Here is a 21,888-nt window from a genome sequence, read left to right as displayed (position 1 = left end):
GCATACCAACATTTCTGTGGTTTAAGCATTAGGGAATCCCCTTTTCCAAAGACACTGCTGTATGTTTTGTGGCGAGTCTGTGTTCAGCGCTTCAGCCCACAGACATACAGTCTCAGCACCTAGACCCCATGACCCCTTCCTGTGTGCAGACCCACGTTTTTATTTTGTAGAACCTGCTCTGCTGGGGGCTGCAGGCTTGTACTTAGAGCTGGGTAGGTGCCTCTCACGTGCTGTGTCTTTGAGGTGCAGAAAGCAGCATCTAGCATATCTAGACTCCATAAACTATCAGGGCATAACCATAATAGGTACAGGTAACAGCCCCACCCCAGCACTGACACTGCCCTCACCCATGCCACAGCCACACTCTACACACAAGGCCCTTCACTGCCAGGGCTGTGGGCATGCACAAGGGTCTCCCAAACAGGCTGGAAGGTTGGCTGGGTCACCCCATGCCTCTTGGTAACAGGCCCCACTGCTTTGCCATCAGCTCCCAGGAGGCTGTGACATTTGAGCTTACACTGGCTGCCCCAGCACAGGGAGGTCAAACAAATTGAATTGCTCTTCAAATTAGCTGGATGCAGCTTTGATCGCTGTCCATTTGAGATCTTGTGTGTTTTAGCTGGAAAAATGCACGCCACGTTCCAGCCACCTCCTTCAGCCAGGGGAGCAGTGATGCCACTGGCAAATGCGTGCGCTTGCTGAGAGTTACTTAGCTGGAAAGTTATCACTGAAGCGTGTCCTCTATCGAGAACTATCTCAGCTTCACTGGGCCTATCTCTTACAGATGTTAATTCCCTGCTATTATCTTTACAAGTTCCAACAGCATAGTAAGCTGCAGTAAAGAGAGGGGATATGTTCAATTTAAGCAATGAGATTACTATGTTCTGAATAAATCCACTTTTATTAATAATTACCTCTCTGCCATGACTTTAAATTCAAACAGCTGGACAGCCTCTGCTCTTTATTAATTTCCTTGGATCCTTTGGCACGCAGCCCTCAATTCCTGTGATGTAATGGTATAAAAAGTTGGCTCCTGCCTGAGCTTCCACCCACAAGTTCTAAATTTGGAGCATGGCAAATTTCTGCAAATTCCAGAGACAGGCTATGCTCAAGACGTGCTGATGCCTCCAGTCCCATCCTATTGCACCAAACAACAGGACTGTGTGCTTTTTATAACCAGGATCATAAATATGACTCAGATGCACATGTTGTCTATGTAAGCACTTGGGGTTGGCTATCACTTTATGGCACTGGGAGAAAGCCAAGCCAAATAAAAATTGTTTTGAGTAAATATTACATTTCTAGAGCATGAATAAGTTTTCTCTTCAGCCAGCGTGTCACTAATGGGAATAAGGAAGAAGTCGGGGTGGGGGAAAGCAGTAACTAAATCATCCCACTAAACACGGTCTGCAGCAAGACCTGTTGTTTCGACTCGTCTGGGGTGTAATATCCCAGATAATTCGTAGCAGGTCCCAGCAAGGCCACAAGTGACGGAAATAAAAATAGCTATATAGTTTAGCGCCATGCTGCTGCACAGCTCTCTCTTGGGTGGGATCTCCACCAGTGGTATGTAAAACAGGCAACCAAAGAACCAAGTGTCCTTCTCTCCCCCGCTCCCAAATGTGCAGAGGCTCAAGCATGTGGATTGCTCCACAGAGATCAGTGTTGCTACTCACATGCTCAGCGCTAAGCGTGTGCACATGTCTATTCAGGATTCAGGCCAAAAGGAAGGATGAGTTTTTCATCCTGTGACTTTGGGACCCCGGGGGATGTCTGCATTGCAGAACACGGGAAAACAGAAAATGAGTCCATATGCAGCTTTGTGCTGCTGCACCAGAAGGTGAAGCAGCTTATTGGCAGCTCTCTGTGGCAGTGATAGGACATCCCACCACCAGCAGACACCATGCAGGGCTGGTTCATCGTGGCTGTTGGCTCTGCTCCAGCACTTCCAGCAAGCTGGTATGTCTCAGCTCCTCCTCACCCCCCAAAAATAAAATTACTCCTGTCCTTGAGCAGGACTCAGTCAGCAGCATCTGAAGTGCTTCACCTGCCTGAAATGCAAAGGGATAAAAGCAATTTTATTTCTGTTAGATATTATCAGGAACAGTTTCCTGATAGAAGGAATCTTAAAGCCTCCCAAACACAATAGCCAGGAAGAAAAGCGAGAGTCTAGCTTTGAAAATCATTGGTGGCTTTCCCGTTTTCCTAGTAGGCATATAATCCTGAGCGTTTTGCATTCCTTTGTGTTGCACCTGTGTGCTTTTGCATATCTGGTAAGTGCTTTGCTGAACTTTGCTGTCTTGTCTTTTTTTATAGGAAGAAAACCTGGCTTTAAAAGAGGAGCTCGGACAGGAAAGCAGCAATGTTCCAAGAGAATTTCCGAGTCAAGCAGAAGAGCAACTGGCTTCTCAAAGAGATCCCTAAAACATTCAGCTACGCAGTTGGAGCAGGTGAGTGGGAAGGCGTCAAGAGCACTCGACATTCTTATGTCCCAGCCATCCCTATCAAGTGTCTGAAGAGCTGTTCTGTGCAGTGGGCTGGACTAGGGCTTGCAGATAAAATGTTTTAAGGGCTGTAAGCCCTGCAATAACAGCGACAGCCCTGACGTCAGCAGACCTGTACCTCCAGGGACTAGCACTGAGAAATCAGTGCTGATCTGCCCAGCGGAGGCAGCTTTGACTGTGTTTCCAGGATCTGGATGATAAGTCTTTTTCCATGCCTTGCAAGCTGCCAGTGGTGGTCATTTTCTGAAAGGATAGCAGCTCAAGCAGTGTGTGAGGGACTGGCTCCCTCCCATTTGTAATGCATTTTACAATTCAGAGAAACTTTTGTAATATAAGAAAGTGTTTTTACATATTAGAGCTTCTAAATTGTTTAAACAGTTGGAAAATCCTAATTGCTGTTAGTAGACAAGAAAAAAACCCTAAAAACAGTGAAGAAAACACCTTGGATTGCAGAATTAACAAAACTGGGAGCTGAGGATCAGTTTCCAAGACCAAAAACATTTTCAGGGCGTCCTCTTGTACATGCAAGTTTAACACAAATAGTCAAGTCTTCAACAAGTGATTTGCGCCTACCTGCAAAACTTGTTGCTCAGAGTTGCAGAGCTTTAAGCTCTGAAAATTTTCCAGAGATGCAATGTCCAGGTCAGCCATGGTTAGTTTTAATCCAGGATCTTTCTGGGTCTCCACTTGCACGAGGGAGGGGAAAACCTACCTGGGATTGATTCAGCAGCCTGAATTAGAGATGACGAAGGAAGCACAGTATGGCTTTATGACTACTGGCTTAATTTTCCTGACACTTTGTGGGTAGCTATGTGGTGGTTTAGCTCCAGTTAATTAGAGAGCTAAAGGCTGCTTCAATTTGTGGTTGTTACCCAAGAGCTCACAGGAGGTTTTCTGGCTGCCAGGGATCAGGCCTAAAGGTGGAGGAGCTAAAGGTGATTCTGTGAGCGGCTGGTAGGGAGTGGTGCCAGAGGCCTCTGGCCATGCAGGAGTTCCCCTGGTACACATGGCCCTTTCCAAGGCCTCATGCAGCGATCGCTGGTTTGCACCTTGTGGACACAGATTGCAGTTTATCATGGTATTGCTTAAAAAACTCTCTTTTTAGGGAATAGCTGAATATTTTGCAGATGTTTGTGAGCTTTTTTAATGGGTAAATATCACTCACGTTTCATCAACGAGCAGCTGAGGCATAAGGAGGTTGAGGGACCTAGCAAAGGTGATAGCCAGTCAAATTGTTTGGAATTTTGTAGCTCTGAAATATCATCTTTCTAGAACAGAAAACCCTCTCAGGAGTAGTAGGTTTTCCTTAAAACAACAGTTCAAACCTGTCGATCTTGATATATCAGGAAAAGGAGGAATGTAGAAAATGTGAGAGTTAGCTTAGTCCCTCTTGAACTAAACCACCAGGTTCACGTTCCTATGGAGAAACAAATACCCTGCAGGCATCTTGGTGTCTTTGATTTATTTTTTGGAAGTTGAAAACTCCCCCTTTTGGTGTCTGAGCTAAGATGAAAATGGATTTTCTGGGCCACCAAAAGGTTTCTCGAGTAAAAACCCTCCAATCCCACTTCTCAAGAGTTTATGACATGAGCAGCTGAGCTAATGTAATCGCACTTAGCCTCCCCTACATTTCAAAATTGGATTAAAGTTCATAAGTTGTTGAGGGAAAATGTTACCCAACAGAGTAACTGTATGACTCTCAGATTAGCGTCAGGCCTTTGCAGCTGTGGGTGCGGGCCCTGGTTTCAGTCACCTGAATAAATCAGGGTAACCAGCATGTCCAGAGCAGAGGAGGGGATGGGGTGCATCACTGCTGCTCAGCCTTTGCAGCCGCTGGAAGCCCACCAAGCTGTAATGACACCTTTGTAATCTCCTTGGTCCTCCGTTGTTTTGTTTTTTTAACTTTTCTTTGGCAAGGTAAGTCACCCAAACCCTAAGAAAAGGGTTTGGTTGGGTGTTAACGTGTGCCTTCCTTGCAAAGGAAGAGTGGGTTTTTCCTCCGGCAGTAGCAGTGTGCTGCTGCACGTACACAGGTGACGCAGCTCCAAGCATGCTACCAGCTCAGCTGTAAAAACCCCGGGTAGTGCGGCACCTGTGTGAATCCGCCTTTCAAAACAGGATCCTCAGATGTGATTAATTACAGCCTGCCGCCCGGGCGCTTCGCTCCGGTGAGCAGCCGCAGAGCCGTGCGGCGGTGTCCGGCTGCCATCTGCCGTCCGGCGCCCGGCGGGGGCCACGGCGGGGCAGGGACACGCGAAGCATCCCCCAGGTCACCCCGGCCCGACGACAGCGCGGTTGAAGTGGCAATCTCTGGTCTCCGTCTAAGCCGTGAGCAAATCCTGCTCAGACTCACCAGGGCCCCCCGCCACGGTATCTCCCGCATTCCTGCGGCAGATCTGGTATTTCTTATTGTTCTCCCCGTCTCTGGGGGAGCAGCTGCTGCTGCCTGACCAGCCTGCCGGGGCAGGAGCTGGCGGAGTCCTGTGCTGCGGGTCCCAGAACTTGCCGGGGGCTTTGGAAAAACCGTGTCAGTCTTCTCGCCCGGCTTCGGCACGCTGGCAGTCGGGGCTCATCAGGAGGGGCAGATAGAAATGAGAAAACAACGGAAAACTGGAAAAGCAGCGAGTGGCCGTGCAGCACCACTCTGCTGGAGGTGCTGTGGGCTCGGCACAGGAGCTTCCTGCTAAAACAGCTGCGCCAGTCTGCAGCAGCAGAGCACGCCTGGTCTGCCGGGTGCAAACTGGCGCACCGACGGCTGCGTGGCTGGGCCACCAGCAGCAGTGACTGGTCCGAGCAGGGTGGGCAGGGGAGGCAGGGGCAGAGCTGTATAAGAAGCTGGGCAGGACGGGTCCCTGCTCTGCAGAGACGGCAATGCGGGGGAGCGGCCCGCCCCGGCAAGGACGTTTGGCTCCCGTCGGGTTTTTCCTTTTCCCTGCTCGTTTGGTGAGCTATTCTGCCAAATTGGTTCTAGTACCGCGCCCCGTGCTTGTGCCCAGCCCTTGGCTGCCCATCCCTTGGAAATACGTTTTCAAGGAATATACGCTCTGGATTTTCTCCTGCCGGGGCAAAGGATTTGCTGGGTGGGGGTGGCCTGAGAGCAGCTGTGGGTTTGATTCTTGCCATCTGTAATGGTGACAGTGAAGGGAGCATGCGGAAGCACGGGCAGACAAGTTTCTTTTGCAAGCAGGGCCACGCACAGCTGTGCTGCGAGACGAGGCTTGGGGTGATGGTTGTTTCTGCCCAGCTACCTCCTCGAGATGCTTCATGGGCCAGCAGCGACCCCCTTGGGCATTATGCAGCCCTCACAGGCAGGCAATGGCCACGCTAAAGCAAAACAGCAAACGCCAAAGATGCCACCTCCATCCCCAGCGAGAGCAGCGCCACACCACTCAGCATTTTTGGGCGGGAGCTGTGTGTGGGCAGGCTGTACGTCCCCATCATTTCCCACCTTCTGTCCGGGAAAAGGCAGCCCAGGGCCAGCACAATCTTTCTGTGGTGGGGCAATCTTGGCTGTGAAATGGGGCATGCTCCTTCTTCACAGGCAGATGTGGTCATTTTCCTCATGGCTTGGAAAGAGTAAAATGCCCCAGTGCATCACTGGCAAAAGAAATGGCTGGGAAAACACAACCTCAGGCTGTTCCGAATGCAAAATCTCAATCCCTGCTGTGCTTTGAGAGGGAGTTTCTAAAGGTGTTTAAGCAGAGCCTGAATAGTTTTGACCTTAAATAGCTTTTTAAGTGTTGGGTTTTGGTTGGGCGGTTGGTTTTTCTTTTTTAGTCAGGACTGAGGAGCCAGCACTCCAGAGGGCCTGGACCTCCCCAGCACTCACACCTGTGTTGGGGCTGAGCAGCACAAGCTTTGTCAGAGTGGAAAGAGAAACCCCCATGCTCTGGTAGGCATCGAAACAGCTAATGCACACCAACACTGAGGAAGCCCAGGCTGCTTTTGAAACTATCATCTTGTGTCACTGCTTGAGCTTTTAATCCCGTCTGAGTAGTATACATGCTAGTGTATGTGTTCAAATTACGCTTGTTGGCCAAGTTGGGTGAAAGGACATGGGTGTCTTGTGCAGCTGCGGGCAAGAGTAGCCAACACAGGACTGTGCGAATCACACTCAAGCATCCACACAAACACACAGGTAAGTTCCCCATGGTGAAGTCTGCATTGCCCGAGCAAATCACTGCTGTGTGCTGAGGAAACAGGCAGCAACAGGAATAACAGCAGGTTATTTGAGCGTTTGCACAAAGACATTATTAGACCAGATTCTATAAAAGCTGTTTGCGTGCTGTAGCCATGGCAAGTAGCTCTATTAGTAATTGTATTAGTAACAGTGTATAAAGCTGGTGCTAGATCAAGCTCCTAGATGAAGATGGCCAATGATGGAAAGTGGAGTGCAACTGTTCTGGGGTTTGTGATATTATTTTTTTCCTTTCTGTCAACATTCTGCCCAGTCTGCCATGGGCTTTTCCAGGCCAACTGCTCATATTCTTTTACATTACCCCTGAAAATTAGGCTGAAATACCAGAAAGAAGCAGGGAGAGGGGCTCGTCAAGTGGTCTTTCTGAGTCTGTGCTTATAGGTGTTCGTTAAAAACCACCTCATTAAATCTCCCTCTCAGAACTTTTCAGGATGTTTTTATCTTTTGTTTTGCATCATACTGTTCCAGTTTTAATTCTTTGGGAGGTTTGAATCAGTGACCTTTTTCCATATCTTTTTTCCTCTGAAGTGTTAAAACAGCCACAGGCATTTCCATCTTTTGAAGGAAGTGTACTTTTGACATAGCCAGAAAGCCACTTCATAAAACGGTGCTTCTCTGCGCTTTCACTTCCCTGGGGTTTCCAAGTAGTTGAAGTTCACAGTGAGACTCAATGCATGAAAGTCGCTGTAGTCTCTAAAGTCATGTAAAGTCCCAAACTTTGTGTTTTATTTTGGAACTCGTGGCCACATGAGCAGGAACAGGAGTCCTCAGGCCATGCTGTCTATGGCTGCTCACCTGGCCAGGCAGGGAACCCCAAGGTGTTCCAAACCACAGGCTGGACTCTTCCCACCCCTACCATGTCTCCCCTCCCCGTTTTGTGCCTTGAAGGGATGAGTTTGGGTCAGACTCCCAAAAGGTGGTGTATGTGGGAGCTGACACATTGCACATCCTTCTCTCAGCCTCCGGGACTTTTATCCTGCAAGTGAGTGAGCACCGTTCAGAAGAATGAAGAAAAACGGGACTGGGGAGAAGGATGCACAAGGCAGCTGGGAAAGCACTATTTTCAGGTAAGTAACCTTCCTTACGCGTTTTTTCTTTGCCTGCTTTACTCCCATTAGGAAGGTTGTATGGCAGCCCAGGCTTTGTGCTGCAGCTGAGAGCTTGCTGGGTGGTGCATCCAGCTGTATACACTGTCTTTCCGTGGTGCAGGGAAAATATGCCTGAATTAGCTTCAAGCCTCTCTGCATAACTTTATCCAGGCCAGTGGTAACACTTGTATTGTAAAATCCTTTTTCCTAGGCTCACGGAACGGCTCTGGGATCAGATAGACTGTCTCTGGGATTACAGACCGAACTGGCTCGTGAGCCCAAGGACAACGTGCTACAACAACAGCAGTGAGATAAGGGTAGCACAGCAGAGACCTGGTTCACTTCACGTTTTTCCAGCCCTTGTACAGCATTGTACTTCTCTCTGTGTCTCGCAGACGGGTGCTGCAGTTGCTGGAGCGGAATGAAGCTGACGGGTGGTTTCCACAGTCCCGGGCCACGTTCGCAGGGGAACGAAAAACCCTGTTAGCGAGGGAAGGTGCTGCACCCCGGAGCTGAGCCACCACCAGATGGCAGCCGGAGTCCAGGGATGAGGCAGCCCCAGGGCTGGGCTCTTGCGCCTGCTACTGCCACCCCCCGGCCGCAGTGGGCACGGCACCGGGACGGAAAAGATGTGCGTGTGTGAAGAGAGTCACATTGTCAAACAAGCAGCGTCGTGTAGGCAGAGTTGGAAAGTCCCTAACTAATGAGTGGGGCGACTAAAATCTTGCTGGTGCTGTGGGAGAGTTTCATTCTGTTAGAGATGACAGCTTATTCTTCTAATTCCTCTTTTTAGTGCCCTTTGCTCTATGAACAAATAATTATCTCTCTTCCTGAAGCAGACAGAAGTATGGATACCCCTTTTCCTGGCCAAGCACCACTTTCATCAAAAATCGTTTTGTGTAATTGTTTTACCTATTGGAGATGATAAAAATCAGAGCAGTTATTTTCGGGTCACTTTTACTGAAGTGGATGGTGCAGCCACTGTTCTGGTGGCCTGTGTGACCAAGCAGCTGCTTCCTGCAGGGGGTTGGGTGTCCCATCCCCCCCACCCTGGGATGCGGATGTTGTACTTACACACTGCTGCTTTCCTATGCAGGACAGTTAACAGACGTGGTATGTGCTGCTGCAACCAGGCCTGTTAGACTTTGGGAATGTGTGAATAAGCATGCAAGTCTCGTAAGTCAGCTTCATGAAACGGTCACAGGGTGGAAAAAACATCCCGGTTTAGGACTAAAATACCCAAACATGGTACTGTGCTATTGGTTTGCAGGCCTGCTCCACCACCAGCAGCAAGTGAACCTGACTCATCCAGTGGACAAACCCAGTGGGCTGAGCCCTCCAGTACATCTCCTTGGGGATCAAGAACAGCAGACACAGCTCTCCACTGGCCTCTGCGTAGCTGAGGCAGCTGCACAGGTAAGGTACTAGGACTTTACATGGCTCCTCGGGTGGAACAGAGATGTCCAGAGCAGCATGTCATTGAGGATATCCTTACCCCTAGCAGCCTGACTGGTTTCTTGGAATAAGAAAGAGTGCTGTGACCCTTGGCTTCACAGGAAATCGCATGGCACCAGGGTGCAGTTTTCCATGCTGCACTACTTCATGAGGTGTGGTGACGCTGACTCACAGCTCTCCCCTCTCCTTGAATGCTGTGTTCAGTGAGGCTTTAAAGGGCTTAATTCTGAAGTGGTATTTTTTCTCAAAACGCGATAGGTTTATTTTTAACCAACCTCTTCCCACACTTTTACCTCACACAAAGCTTTCCGAATGTGTCAGATCAAGCTGGGACAACAAACCTAAAACCAGACTTTCTCATTTCCTCTTCTAGTAGTGACTAACTCCAGAGGTACACAGATGACATTTTAATGAAGGGCTGTTGTGCCTGCAGAGGCACAAGTCTGTGTGTGCCAGGGTCCTCTCATGCTGCAGACACGTTTCCCCATTAGCTCGCTGGCACAACAGGTCTGCTCTTGTTCCAGTGTAGCACTCCATTAGCGTAGACCCAACTTCCCATCTGGTGTGCTTTGTGTTTCAGCAGACAGCTAAACTGCACCCTCAGGATAGTGTTACTGAGCAATTCTGCCTGCAGTAGCTGAGCATCGTTTTGTATCAAGGTGTACTGAGTATCAACATCTGAAGTAGTACTGGTATTATCTGTTACCACTGCCTAATAAAGATTATGGCTTTAACCCAAACCCCATCGATCAGACCATTAAAAGTCAATTTCTTCCATCAAAGTGATACTTCCATACCACAGTTACTGGATATTAAACTCCAGTAACCCAAAAGAAACAAATACAAAAAAAGACATTAATTAAGAAATGTAAATGACTTTATATTACTTTATTAAACAGCCAGTTCTAAAGAACAGTAAAAAACATGAAAACATGCATCATTTGGTGTTCTTAAAAAACATTTGTCCAAAGTAAAGACTGTTAGAAAAATTAAAGTTTAGCCCCAATACACCTGCTCTCCAGATAAAGGATGTCTGGTAGTTATAAATACTGTTCTATCTCCTTTAGCAAAGTTTAACAACGCATACATTAGTACTTCTGTTATAGCTTGGGTTGGGGTTGGGTTTTTGTTTCACATTTCTTCTGTAAACATGATCAATTTAAAAAATGCCTTGTTAGCAAGCTTTAAGGACTCCTGTTTTCCTGTACAGTAAATACAAATAGGAAGATCCTGGACTTTCCTTCTATTCTAATCAGCGCTTCACTTATGGAAATATTTAAGATTTCAATTAGTATAAAAATACAACCAGAGAATAAATGTCTGAGAGAAGATTCAGTATTTGAGTGAGTCTTAGTTAATAGGCAAATAAAATGCGTTGACTTCCATAGCTGACTATTACTTCTGTACAGCTTCTGCCCTTCTGAGACCCAAGTATCCCAAATACACTGGTTACACATATGAAACAGTCACTTCTTATTTACTAAAAATAATTTAACATTTAGCTGAACTAAAAAGCAGGTGCTAAAAGATGGATGCCCACATTCAGTGTGCATACAAAGATCAAAGTTGATGAACAGGCTACACCAAGGGACATCCGCTCTTCAGGAGGGGGACTTAGTTCTCAAAGTGTCTGTACAATTTAGCAAGAATACGACTTTATTTAGCAATAGACTGACTTCTTGTTTGGTGTGGGAGATCTACAGAGCAAAATCACAGACTTGTTCCTTTTCCCTGCGGAGACCGAAATAACTGGCTTGGTCCCTGGAGAGAATTCTGAGGCAGAGCAGGCAGCTCTTTGGGAAGCCTTGTCACTGGAAATGCCAAAATTATTTTATGGGAATTTAATAGGAATTAATCTTTTTCTAAGGCAGTTTTGCTACACATTGCTCATTTTTATCTAAAATTAAAATGTCAAATTTAAGTTTCCCTCTTGATTTTTTTTTTTTAATTTTCCTCACAATTTTAGAGTCAGACAAAAGCGGTGCATCTGAATGAGTGGTGTGTTATGATGGAATTTCTTGCACAAACATTACCTTGATGCAGATAACATTTGGCCCGCCTGTGCTATCATCTTCTATTCATGGCCTCCAGAAATCTGTGATTTTAAAATGCATCTTTCACACTACAATAAGAACAAAGGTTTTTTAGCACTTCTCAAGTATGAAACGGTACAAGAGCAATCTCGTATGACTATTTTTCCCAAATGTTTTAGAGCAGCATTTTGTACCTGCCTACTTCTAGTTCTTTTGTTTGGATTCCTGAAAACAAAAGAAAATTGGACACAGAATCTGACCAGGCAGCAGGTATCCAGTGAAGCTGATCTACCCTTGCTAGGGAAGAATGTGTCTGAGCATTCAGCACCATGCGAAGAGCAACAGCTGGACAGGGCAAAACCGAAAGAAGACTAAATGGAAGGAAAGGTAATGAAAGGTGATGCTCTCTCTGAGTTGGACAGAACCTCCAGGGCTGATTTATCCTGGGTTTAAAAAGAGGCTTATAAAAAATGGAAGTAAGGACAGGCAGCCTGGATAGAATACAGGAATGTTGTCCGGGAAGCTAGGGACCAGGTTAGGAAGGCTAAGGCCCAGTCAGAATTAAACCTAGCCAGGGATGTTAAGGATAACAGGAAGGGATTCTACAGGTACGTAGCAAACAAAAAACAGACTAGGGACAAAATAGGCCCCCTGAGGAAGCTTTCGGGAGGACTGGCTACGCAGGATTTGGAGAAGGCTGAGGTTCTGAATGACTTCTTCGCCTCCGTCTTCACTGGCAAAGGCTCTGACTGCATCACCCAGTTCTTAGAAGGCAGACGCAGGGACTGTGAGAATGAAGACCTTGGGCCCACTGTAGGAGAGGATCTGGTTCGAGACCATCTTCAAAATCTGAACGCACACAAGTCCGTGGGACCTGATGGAATCCATCCGTGGGTCCTGAAGGAGCTGGCAAATGAAGTTGCTAAGCCACTGGCCATCATATTTGAAAAATCATGGCAGTCAGGTGAAATTCCTGATGATTGGAAAAAGAGAAATATAACCCCCATTTTCAAGAAGGGGAAAATGGATGACCCAGGGAACTACAGACCAGTCAGTCTCACCTCTGTGCCTGGCAAAATCTTGGAGCACATTCTCCTGGAAGGCATGCTAAGGCACATGAAAACAACAAGGTGCTTGGTGACAGCCAGCATGGCTTCACTAAGGGGAAATCCTGCCTGACCAATCTGGTGGCCTTCTATGATGGGGCTACAGAACTGATGGACAAGGGTAAAGCAGTTGATGTCATCTACCTGGACTTGTGCAAAGCGTTTGACACTGTCCCACATGACATCCTTCTCTCTAAATTGAAGAGCTATCAATTTGATGGATGGACCACTCGGTGGATAAAGAACTGGCTGGATGGCCGCACACAAAGAGTTGTGGTCAATGGCTCGATGTCTGGCTGGAGACCGGTAACGAGTGGTGTCCCTCGGGGATCGGTGTTGGGACCAGTCCTGTTCAACATCTTCGTCACTGACACAGTGGGATTGAGTGCGCCCTCAGCAAGTTTGCTGATGACACCAAGCTGTGTGGTCCAGTTGATATGCTGGAGGGAAGGGATGCCATCCAGAGGGACCCTGACACGCTTGTGAGGTGGGCTGATGCCAACCTTATGAAGTTCAACCACGACAAGTGCAGGGTCCAACACCTGGGTCGGAGCAATCCCAGGCACGGCTACAGGTTGGGCAGAGAAGAGATTCAGAGCGGCCCCGCAGAGAAGGACTTGGGGGTGCTGGTCGATGAGAAAATGAACATGAGCTGGCTTCAGTGTGCGCTCGCAGCCCAGAAAGCCAACCGTATCCTGGGCTGCATCAAAAGGAGTGTGACCAGCAGGTCGAAGGAGCTGATCCTGCCCCTCTACTCTGCTCTCCTGAGACCTCACCTGGAGTATTGTGTGCAGTTCTGGTGTCCTCAACATAAAAAGGACATGGAACTGCTGGAACAAGTCCAGAGGAGGGCCACGAGGATGATCAGGGGACTGGAGCACCTCCCGTATGAAGACAGGCTGAGAAAGTCGGGGCTGTTCAGCCCTGAGAAGAGAAGGCTGCGTGGAGACCTCATAGCAGCCTTCCAGTTCCTGAAGGGGGCCTATAGGGATGCTGGGGAGGGACTCTTCGTCAGGGACTGTAGTGACAGGACAAGGGGTAACGGGTTAAAACTTAAAAAGGGGAAGGAGGAAATTCATTCCTGTTAGGGTGGTGAGACACTGGAATGGGTTGCCCAGGGAGGTTGTGAGTGCTCCATCCCTGGCGGTGTTCAAGGCCAGGTTGGATGAAGCCTTGTGTGGGATGGTTTAGTGTGAGATGTCCCTTTCCATGGCAGGGGGGTTGGAACTAGATGATCTTGAGGTCCTTTCCAACCCTAACTATTCTATGATTCTATACTCACTGAAGCAATGAAACAATTGCTCCCCTCACTTTCTGGAATGAAGTGATGCTGCTTGAGCAGTTAGGTACTGTCACATGGTTACAGGCTAGTAGAGAAACAACTCTGTCACAAGCTACATTTAAATAAAGATCTTCAGTTGAAAAGTTTTGTATAAAAGAACAGAATTTCTGGAAACATGAGGGAAAACAGCAACTACTGTCAGACACCACAGTGTAATTACTGAGCTCTGAGTAGACACTCCTATGTGGTAAACAGTATTTCCTTTGTGGAAAGGCCCAACCTGCTGAGCAAGCTAAGATCTTTGTAAGCGAGAAGCTGCTCTGTGCAAAGCAGAATGGAGGAAGGCGGGCTTCTATTCATGAACAATCCATCAGCTAAAGTCTTTACTCAGAAGTGGCTTTCTTCCCTTTCCAGCTCTTTTGTCTTTGCTCCAGTTCAGCTTCAGTGAAAGCAGCTGGGCCCCAGTTTGTGATCAAGTGAGGATTTTTGGAGCCTGGAAGACAGAGTACAATACTTGAAACAGGTGTTTCTGATGGGCCATCGCTCACCCACCACTCCAGGGACAGACCATGTCACCAGAAGATAATTTGGTAAGGGATGTCCCTTCTGTGACTGGAAACCCTCTCAAAGGTGACCTGAGGAGCTGCATAACTGAGAAGGTGCTTAGTGTGAGAAGCTGTCAACTGCTGCAATCTTTTGCATCCTTATCTCCCAACTCCCCCTGACAATAGCTCTCTATCTTAGTAAACCCCTTTTCTTCTTGCCTTTAGAGACATCCTTGAAAGAACTCGATCTCTCCAGCAGTGTATTACACAGCCACATTCCTCTGGGCTGGCACACTATTCATTAAGCTTTTCCCAAAAATCAAATGTTTTAGCTACTTTTACTTGATGTTTTTGGCAGTTAGCATTTACACTAACTGCATTAAACACCCAAAGGATGTAATGTTAAGGTTGATCCTTGTTTTATTTAAAATAAATAAATAAATAATAATAGCATTAAAACTACTAACAATAATAATGTTATAGTAGAGCTGGCAGAGGTAAAGAAGACTTGAAAGTTACCATCAGTAGTTCTCACAAATGTGGTATTTACAGCCTGCCATGAAACCAGTAAGCTACAGGGAAAGACATACTTCACTAAATCACTAGGTGACCTAAGCATATGAGATAGAATGAAAACATGCTTTTGGTAACTCTTATGTTAAGAACCTACCTGGCTCTATTAGTCGAATTAATCCCTCATGATGAGCTACTTTATCTTTCCAGCTCTTGGTGTTATTAGCTGCTGTTTCCAACTTCTTCTTAACCTCCTGAAATAAGACACAGCCCATTTGAAAATGAGAACAACTTTACTGTTTATATAGAAAGAAAAAATCTCCTTTAAAGTCTCAAGACAGAACCAGGCTAATTCAGCCAGCACTCCATTTAGAGTAGACAGGAGAACTTCACTTCTAACTATCCTAAGTCATTTAGTTGTTGCTGGCTGTATAAAAGTAAATTGTCAAACCAGAGCCCCAAAGTAACTCATTTTTACAAGATTCTGTAGCTGTGCAAGTAGGGGCAGCCCTCATGAAGATTGAAAGCATAAACTGTAGTTTTCAAACAGAAAGATGCACTTTTTGTTCCAAACTAAGACCAGCTACTGGGTATATCTCAACTATCAGAAATCATAAAATGTAAGCTAGGAAAGGACGGCTGCAGTTACACCCAAGCAAGAAAGGTGTTCTTCAGTCTAAAGTAGCCTTTTGGTGAATTCTAAAGAGAAGGCCAGAATGTTTAATCACTTCTAAAATAATGAGTCAACAATCACAGTGACTTACTCCATCATTTGTTTTGTGGATTTTTTTGTTTGTTTGGGGCTTTTTTGGTTGTGGGGGTTTTTTTGGTTGGTTTTTTTTTTAATGTCTATTGTATTCAGCAACTCCTTTGGAGCAGTAAATGATGTTTCACATACAAAAAGACCAAGATGTCATCTAAAAAAACCAAAAGTTAGCCAAAAGCAATCTGAGGACAGTGTTAGATGTAACACCAACACAGTAAGTTGTGAAGTACCCAGAACTCCCCCACCTGGGCCCGTGCTTGCAGTCACTGCAGCATTTGTATTCTGTGCCAGACGAGACAGCGCACTACCTTGTCCTTCACAGAGCTAACCCTAATGGCAGGGAGACAGCATAAACACACTCCCTAGTTAAACAGAAATCCAGTCATGTTTTGTTTCCTGACCTAAATACACACAGGATCAACACCTCCCCAGCCCTAGAAAGTATGCAGCACTTCACACTCCATAATGGAGTCTGACTCTTATTTCTTCCATGAATGCAGCTACTGGCCTTCACCAGAAACAACAGAGCAGAGAACAGGCCTGCCATTTAGACCACAAGGCACTGCTACATCCTGAGAATCTAAGCTAATTCCTAGCTATCCTTGACATGAGTTCAGTGCTTGAATACTTGTTTGAAGAGCAAGGGCCTATAGTAACACATTGGTTTTTCATCTGTAAAAGCCAGAATTGCCCTATGACATCATCAAACCACTGTAAGAACACTTAAAAAGCATAAGGCATTTAGTTATGACAGCAACAGAACTGCTCAAGAAGTTAGTCTGTACTAGAAGACAAATAGTATACAGAGTATTTCAGGGTATGACTGAGCTGGCTTGCATGCAAATTGAGACAAAAAAGAATACAGGAGGTGGTGTGTTTGAAACACCTCCTCTTCTTCAAATGTAACTACTGGTTTAAGCCAAAAAAACTCAACACATAACTATCCTACCTGTTGTTATCATTTTTGTGACACACTAATCGCTAAAGAAAAATCATACTGATGAACTTCAAATTCAGTTAAGCTACTGAATACCCAGCTAAGTATGAGAGGGTAATGCACAGAACAGCTCACCTCATATTGCTCAAGGGCCTCCTTCCTTTCCAGTTCAAGTTGTTTCAGCTGCTGCATAGCAACTTGAAGAGCCTGTTCCTTTATCATTCTCTGGTTTTCTAGCTCTTGTTTCTCTGCTTCTGTCATCTGAATGGTCTGTTGCTGCTGTAAGTGCCATTTTTCCAGTTCAGCTCTCTTTGCTGACTCCTCTTCCAGTAATCTACAATGGGGATTGCAGTTTTAACCGCACTTTAAAGTAAGCTGTATCCATTATGTAGCATACAGATAGGCAGCCAAGGTAAGTATTTTCTATTCCCCACCCCAACCCCTTGGGAAGCAGGGAAAAAGTTCTTGCTTGTTGGCTTGTCTTCAATATAAAGCTGAAAATCATGCCAGCAGTGCAAACAGTCTGACTGCTACAAAGGGCTATTCAGAAAATTTAGTCAATAATGCACATACACAACACTGAAAACCACAGAAGAAACAAGCATGCATATGTTAGTTACTTTAATTGTCTTAGGAGGCCTGAATATATGATGAAATAAACCACACTGAATAAAGCCCATATGAGTAAGAGGAGACTTAACCCTTTATCAATTACAGTTTAAACCTGTGATAAAATACAGCAGAAGGTCCTATTTATAGTTACTGCTTTATAAAATACATGATTGAGAATTCTGTACAGAGTAATCTCAGTTTTTCAAGTGCTGACATGCACAACACCTGATGGAAAAACACAAGTGTGCCTGCTTTTCTGAAACTGCTGAGCACTCCCTCTGCTCAGGGCTAATCAAACACATTAAAAAGTCATAAATAGCAGCTTCAGCCTTCATAGCTTAAGGAAAAAAAAAAAAATCTATCCTGTGCCTGGACTGCAAGCTAGTCTCCCTCTTAAGCACTGCATCCAAGATGCAAACACTCTTTACTGGTATGGCACAGTTACCTGTTATTGCAGGAGGTGAGTGGGGAATTGAAATAAATTTCTACTAAGTCAAATCCATACCTGGCTTGAAGTTTCCTTACAGTCTCTTCATCCTGACGTGCCTGTTTCTCATCCTCCAAAGCTCCCTGTAGCTGTTTATACATTTCTTCCAGTTCACGTACTCTCTGTAAATACTGTTCCAGTTCAGATGATTTCTGAGCAACCTGCTCTTCCATTTTCTGTCTTACCTAGCAGCATAAATCGGAGACACAGATGAGCTACCGTTCAACTCACATTTCCAATTTTTAAAGGAATAGCCAGGTTTCCTCAGATAATGTTTTCAGAGACAACCCTTTTCCTGCTGTCTGCAGAGCAGAACTGGTAACATTGGGTCTAGATTTGTAGATGTGTAACTAAGAGCATTTGAAACAAAATAATAGTACAGATTGCTTTATATTGCCCTAGTTCATGCAGCACAGGTTTCTTTACAGGGGTTTAACTCTAACTTCAGTCAGTTTGATGCTGTCACTTAGTTTACAGATGATACACAGTAAACCAAAGGAAAAGAAAGCTCATTGAGTGCCCAGACACAAAGGTCAGTCTAGTTTAACTATACTGTTTCCACTCCTTTCCTCAGGCAAGTCCTCCCTTGGCAGCAGTGTATGTCACATACTTAGATGTGGATGATGGCACCATGACAGCACAGGATGGATGGCTGGAAATCAGCTAAGACTGGTTTTCCTAAGAGATGAGCAACTATAACAAAAAACAAAGGTAAGGGATAGATGAAGGTAAGAGGATGCTGCACATCCACAGCCACCCAGTCTCTGATCCTCGTTACTCCCCTTTCACTGATCAGAGCAGGAAGCCAGAGCTGTCCTGTCTCACTCAGCCCATCACGATGCCAGGGACAACAGCAGGCAGCTGGCTTTGAACTGAGTCAGGATAAAGCACCAAAACAAAACCTTGGCATTTAGCAATATGCAACATGTACTTCACAGAAGGTAAGCACAGCTCCTGAAGTCAGCAAGAAAGGCTTGCTGTCAAGTAAGGTAGGAGAGCATGTCCTGCTCTACTAGTCTGCACTCTGTTTGCCCTCCCCTTACTAAAACCCACTCACCCAGCAAGTGATCGTATTCAAGAATTCACACTTCAGCCTCTAAAGGGGCACTAGATGCATTTATGTTCCGAGACATTCCAGCACATTGACTTGACTATTTCTACTTTTTTCTCCAGCTAACAAAAGCCTGTTACACCCGATAAAGCCCTTGAGGACTGAAAATTAGTTCTTTTGGAAATTCTGTGTGGATCCTAGTAACAGCATTATAAACCTACAATATGTCTTTCATTTTTTTATGTTTGTGTGTGTGTGTGTGTGTGTGTGTGTATAGATGTATATACACAGTATAAAAAAGCAGTAGTTTTAGGAATACATTCAAGTCATAAAATTCCTAAAATGCATTTTGATTATGCCTGTGTTCATTTCACATATTCTCATAGCATGTACTGGCTGCAGGTTCTCCATCTCTGAAAACTGCAAGGATAACTTCAAGTCTGGATTTAGTTTTCAAACAGTCAATTTTTTCCCAATTTTCCAATAATATTTAAGCTTTGAATGCTATACAAGTTGTAGGCAAGGTGTTCCAGTGTTTGCATTCACTACATCTCTATGTAAACTCTAATAAATACATTGCAGGTTGCAGTCTCCAGCCTCCTGCAAAATCTGCGGAATACTTTCAGTGCCTGCCTGTGAGTAAAGTCAGTGCTGAGCGCATTGCTCACTGTATAATCACAGCAAAACACCACGTGCACTACTCACCATCTTTTCTCTCTCCAGCTCCAAACTGAAGCGATCTTGTAATTCAACTTGAGTCTGAAGTCTTTTCTTCTCTTCCTCGGCAGCACGAGCAGCTGCTGCTTCCAGTTGCTGGAAGAGAAGAGCAGGGGGTGGGGAGAAAAGAGAGGGGGAGAAACAATTTGTCAAAACTAAGCCCTTTGGAGGGAACAGAATATTAATTAACAATTTTTGGTTTTAACAGAAATGGAGGAAACGTTCAAAAGCATTAAGGCACTAGCATTTGGGGTTTTTTAATGTCTGAGGCTATTCCCAATCTCTAAATGTACTTTTAAATCTTGTTATTTGCAAGCCAATTTTAAATTTACCAATGAAATTACCAGACCTCCTCCAAGTTTCCCTTGAGTCCTGCTTTGCACAACCAACAGAAACCATTATTATGTCCTTCTATACCTCATACGGGATAGAAAACTACTATGGAAACCCACATCCCAGGCAGCAGGACTGCACAGGAGTTCCAATAGTGAAAACACGCCTGCGTGCATACAGCTCGTACAGAAACAGAAGAAACACTAAATTGCCATGGGAAAGCAGAAGTGCCACAAACTTTGACTATAAGTGAGTGTTCTATTGTGAATCACATCCCTTTGACATCCCCTAAATTGCCATGTAAGGAAAATAAAATCCTAGTTGATGATCATCACTTGCAATTAGGGGGAAAATTAGCCAAGGCCTGGGAACAGCTGCTGGTACCTTCACACCTTCTTGCCAAGTTATTTAACTTCTTGGTGTCTTGATCTTACAAATAAAGGCAGTTGTCACAGTTTTATATTTTATCAGGATTTTGATGAAATGTATTTTTAGACTGCAAGGAAGGTCAGAAATACACAAGTACCAGCCAAAACTTTAGCAATACTGAAAACAAAATAATTCTTTCACATAGTTTTTCTAAGAAACTTATCTGATGCTTCAGAGGAAATAGAATGCAAGCACCCGTCTTCTGTAATACACCAGGCTTTGAATTCGTTTCCACAGACCTTCAGTAAGAGCAGAACACCCAACATCTGTAGTATTTTTGGAAGGTACTGCATTTAGCCCATCTTCCCTCACACAACCCAGATGAACTAGTGAGATGCCTACATGATTAAAACTGCCAAGCTAAAACTTTCATTCCTTTAAGTGCAGAAAAAAAATGGGAACTAGAGGGGAAGGCTCCTAGTTCCTGTTTTTAAGCTGTAGAATATGATTGATAGCGCAGAGCTGCTCTCCTTTGAAAGGCTTAAATGATGCCAACCTTTCAGAGGTAGTATTGCTCCTCTGCCAGCACATTTAAAAGCATGTAATTGTAGTCAGATCCAAAACACCTACTTCAGTGAAATTTTCTTTTGGTTTCCTTCCTACTTTGAAATCAAACAAACATTGCCAACACTGAGCTGAGAGAGCGAACGTGCAGCGCTACAGGCAAGGGTGGGTGCTAGGCTTCTGCCAGAGCTCAACAAGAAAATACACTGCTTGTCTACTCTGTCAGGAACTTCCTGCTTAATTCATGTCAGAGGACATCAGTTCCTGTCAGGTAAGATTACCCACAACTGTGCAGGCTAGGGGAAAGTCCCAAATGTTGGGGGTGCGTGGAAAGGGGGAATCCACAGGAACACATGATTCCAGCAGGGGTTAGCTAGCAAGCACAGAGTCTCCTCTCTGGAGACTCTCCTTTGGAGTTGCTCTCATATTATCTTCCCCCCTTTTTCTCCATAAAGTAAACTCAACACAGAAATCCAGCCCTATGATTTCTGTTAACAGGTATATTACTTACCAGCAACTTGCAGGTAACACAGGTTATCCTTTAAAGCATATTTTACATTCCAGATTTTAAACACGTTAGATACAGGTGATCAAATTAAAAATGTTTTCCCACTGTCAGACTCCATTTAAGGCAAACAGAGCAATACCCGCATCAGTGGTGTCAGTGCTAAGGTAACTGAAAAAAAGACAAATTTGTCTTCACCACAGATTGTGTCTTAATGACAAGACTTTTTAAATGATACATTTTGGATTATTTTATTTGCTTTCTAGACTCAGCAACTCTAACATGTTCTCACAATATTTATAGCTTCCCCCCACTGCAAAGATTAAAGCATCTTCTAATTGAGGGCTAACGTTAGTGTGTTTTATTCATGAAAAACTTGGGCAACGATGCACACTTGTCCTAAATGGGAATGCAAAAAAAAATAAAAATTATCAGTTTAGGAAGGCAGTGAATGAAACGCTCCTTAGACCAAGCACAGAACAAAGACCTGGACTGCTCTAGCAACAGGGACTCAGCACCCAAAATGTTAGGCAGCAGTGGCGAGGGAGGCATTTGATGGTGATCTAGGCTATTTCCAAGGCACACTCCTCATTAAAAGGTATCATAGCAGTAGAAGCCATAGTGACTCTTCCTGCAAGCCTTTAAAAAGAAAAGATAGAAAGTATATCTGGATACTGATCAAGTCTCTGGAGAACTATTGCAGAGATAATTCCAAAGATCCATAAACATGTGCCATCTACTGTTAAGAGTGTGCAGCCACAGCAATGGCACCTCTGTGTCTCCTGCCAGTCGTTAGACTAAAACACCGTCTACAAAGAACATA

The 21,888-nt window shown here is 45.1% G+C and overlaps 1 protein-coding gene and 1 long non-coding RNA gene across 5 annotated transcripts in view; one reads left to right on the top strand and one right to left on the bottom strand.

Moving 5' to 3' along the window:
- Positions 1 to 19,153, top strand: part of LOC136016201 (uncharacterized) — a 62,249-nt gene extending 43,096 nt beyond the window's left edge. Inside the window, exons 4-12 of one of the 3 annotated variants that reach the window (XR_010613530.1) lie at positions 2,317 to 2,450; positions 7,662 to 7,769; positions 8,002 to 8,096; positions 8,186 to 8,689; positions 9,061 to 9,206; positions 14,081 to 14,256; positions 18,101 to 18,237; positions 18,323 to 18,467; positions 18,700 to 19,153. This is a non-coding gene — a long non-coding RNA (uncharacterized LOC136016201). Of the gene's footprint in view, positions 1 to 1,790; positions 1,960 to 2,316; positions 2,451 to 7,661; positions 7,770 to 8,001; positions 8,690 to 9,060; positions 9,207 to 14,080; positions 14,257 to 18,100; positions 18,238 to 18,322; positions 18,468 to 18,699 lie in introns of those variants that run through there. The other 2 variants (XR_010613528.1, XR_010613529.1) reach the window with 2 other exon arrangements.
- SWAP70 (switching B cell complex subunit SWAP70) overlaps positions 10,119 to 21,888 on the bottom strand; it is a 46,741-nt gene continuing 34,971 nt past the window's right edge. For both annotated transcript variants that reach the window (XM_065683007.1, XM_065683008.1), the window contains 5 exons: positions 19,283 to 19,390; positions 17,545 to 17,711; positions 16,563 to 16,761; positions 14,882 to 14,978; positions 10,119 to 14,159 (listed from right to left, as the gene is read on the bottom strand). In XM_065683007.1, coding sequence (XP_065539079.1) covers positions 14,050 to 14,159; positions 14,882 to 14,978; positions 16,563 to 16,761; positions 17,545 to 17,711; positions 19,283 to 19,390 — 681 coding nt within the window. In that variant the 3' untranslated portion in view covers positions 10,119 to 14,049. The remainder of the gene's footprint in view (positions 14,160 to 14,881; positions 14,979 to 16,562; positions 16,762 to 17,544; positions 17,712 to 19,282; positions 19,391 to 21,888) is intronic.

Source organism: Lathamus discolor, chromosome 6 (genome assembly GCF_037157495.1).
Source record: "Lathamus discolor isolate bLatDis1 chromosome 6, bLatDis1.hap1, whole genome shotgun sequence".
NCBI classification, from domain to species: Eukaryota; Metazoa; Chordata; class Aves; order Psittaciformes; family Psittacidae; genus Lathamus; species Lathamus discolor.
The sequence above is the reverse complement of the archived record's forward strand: the minus strand, read 5'-3'. Positions and strand labels throughout refer to the sequence as shown.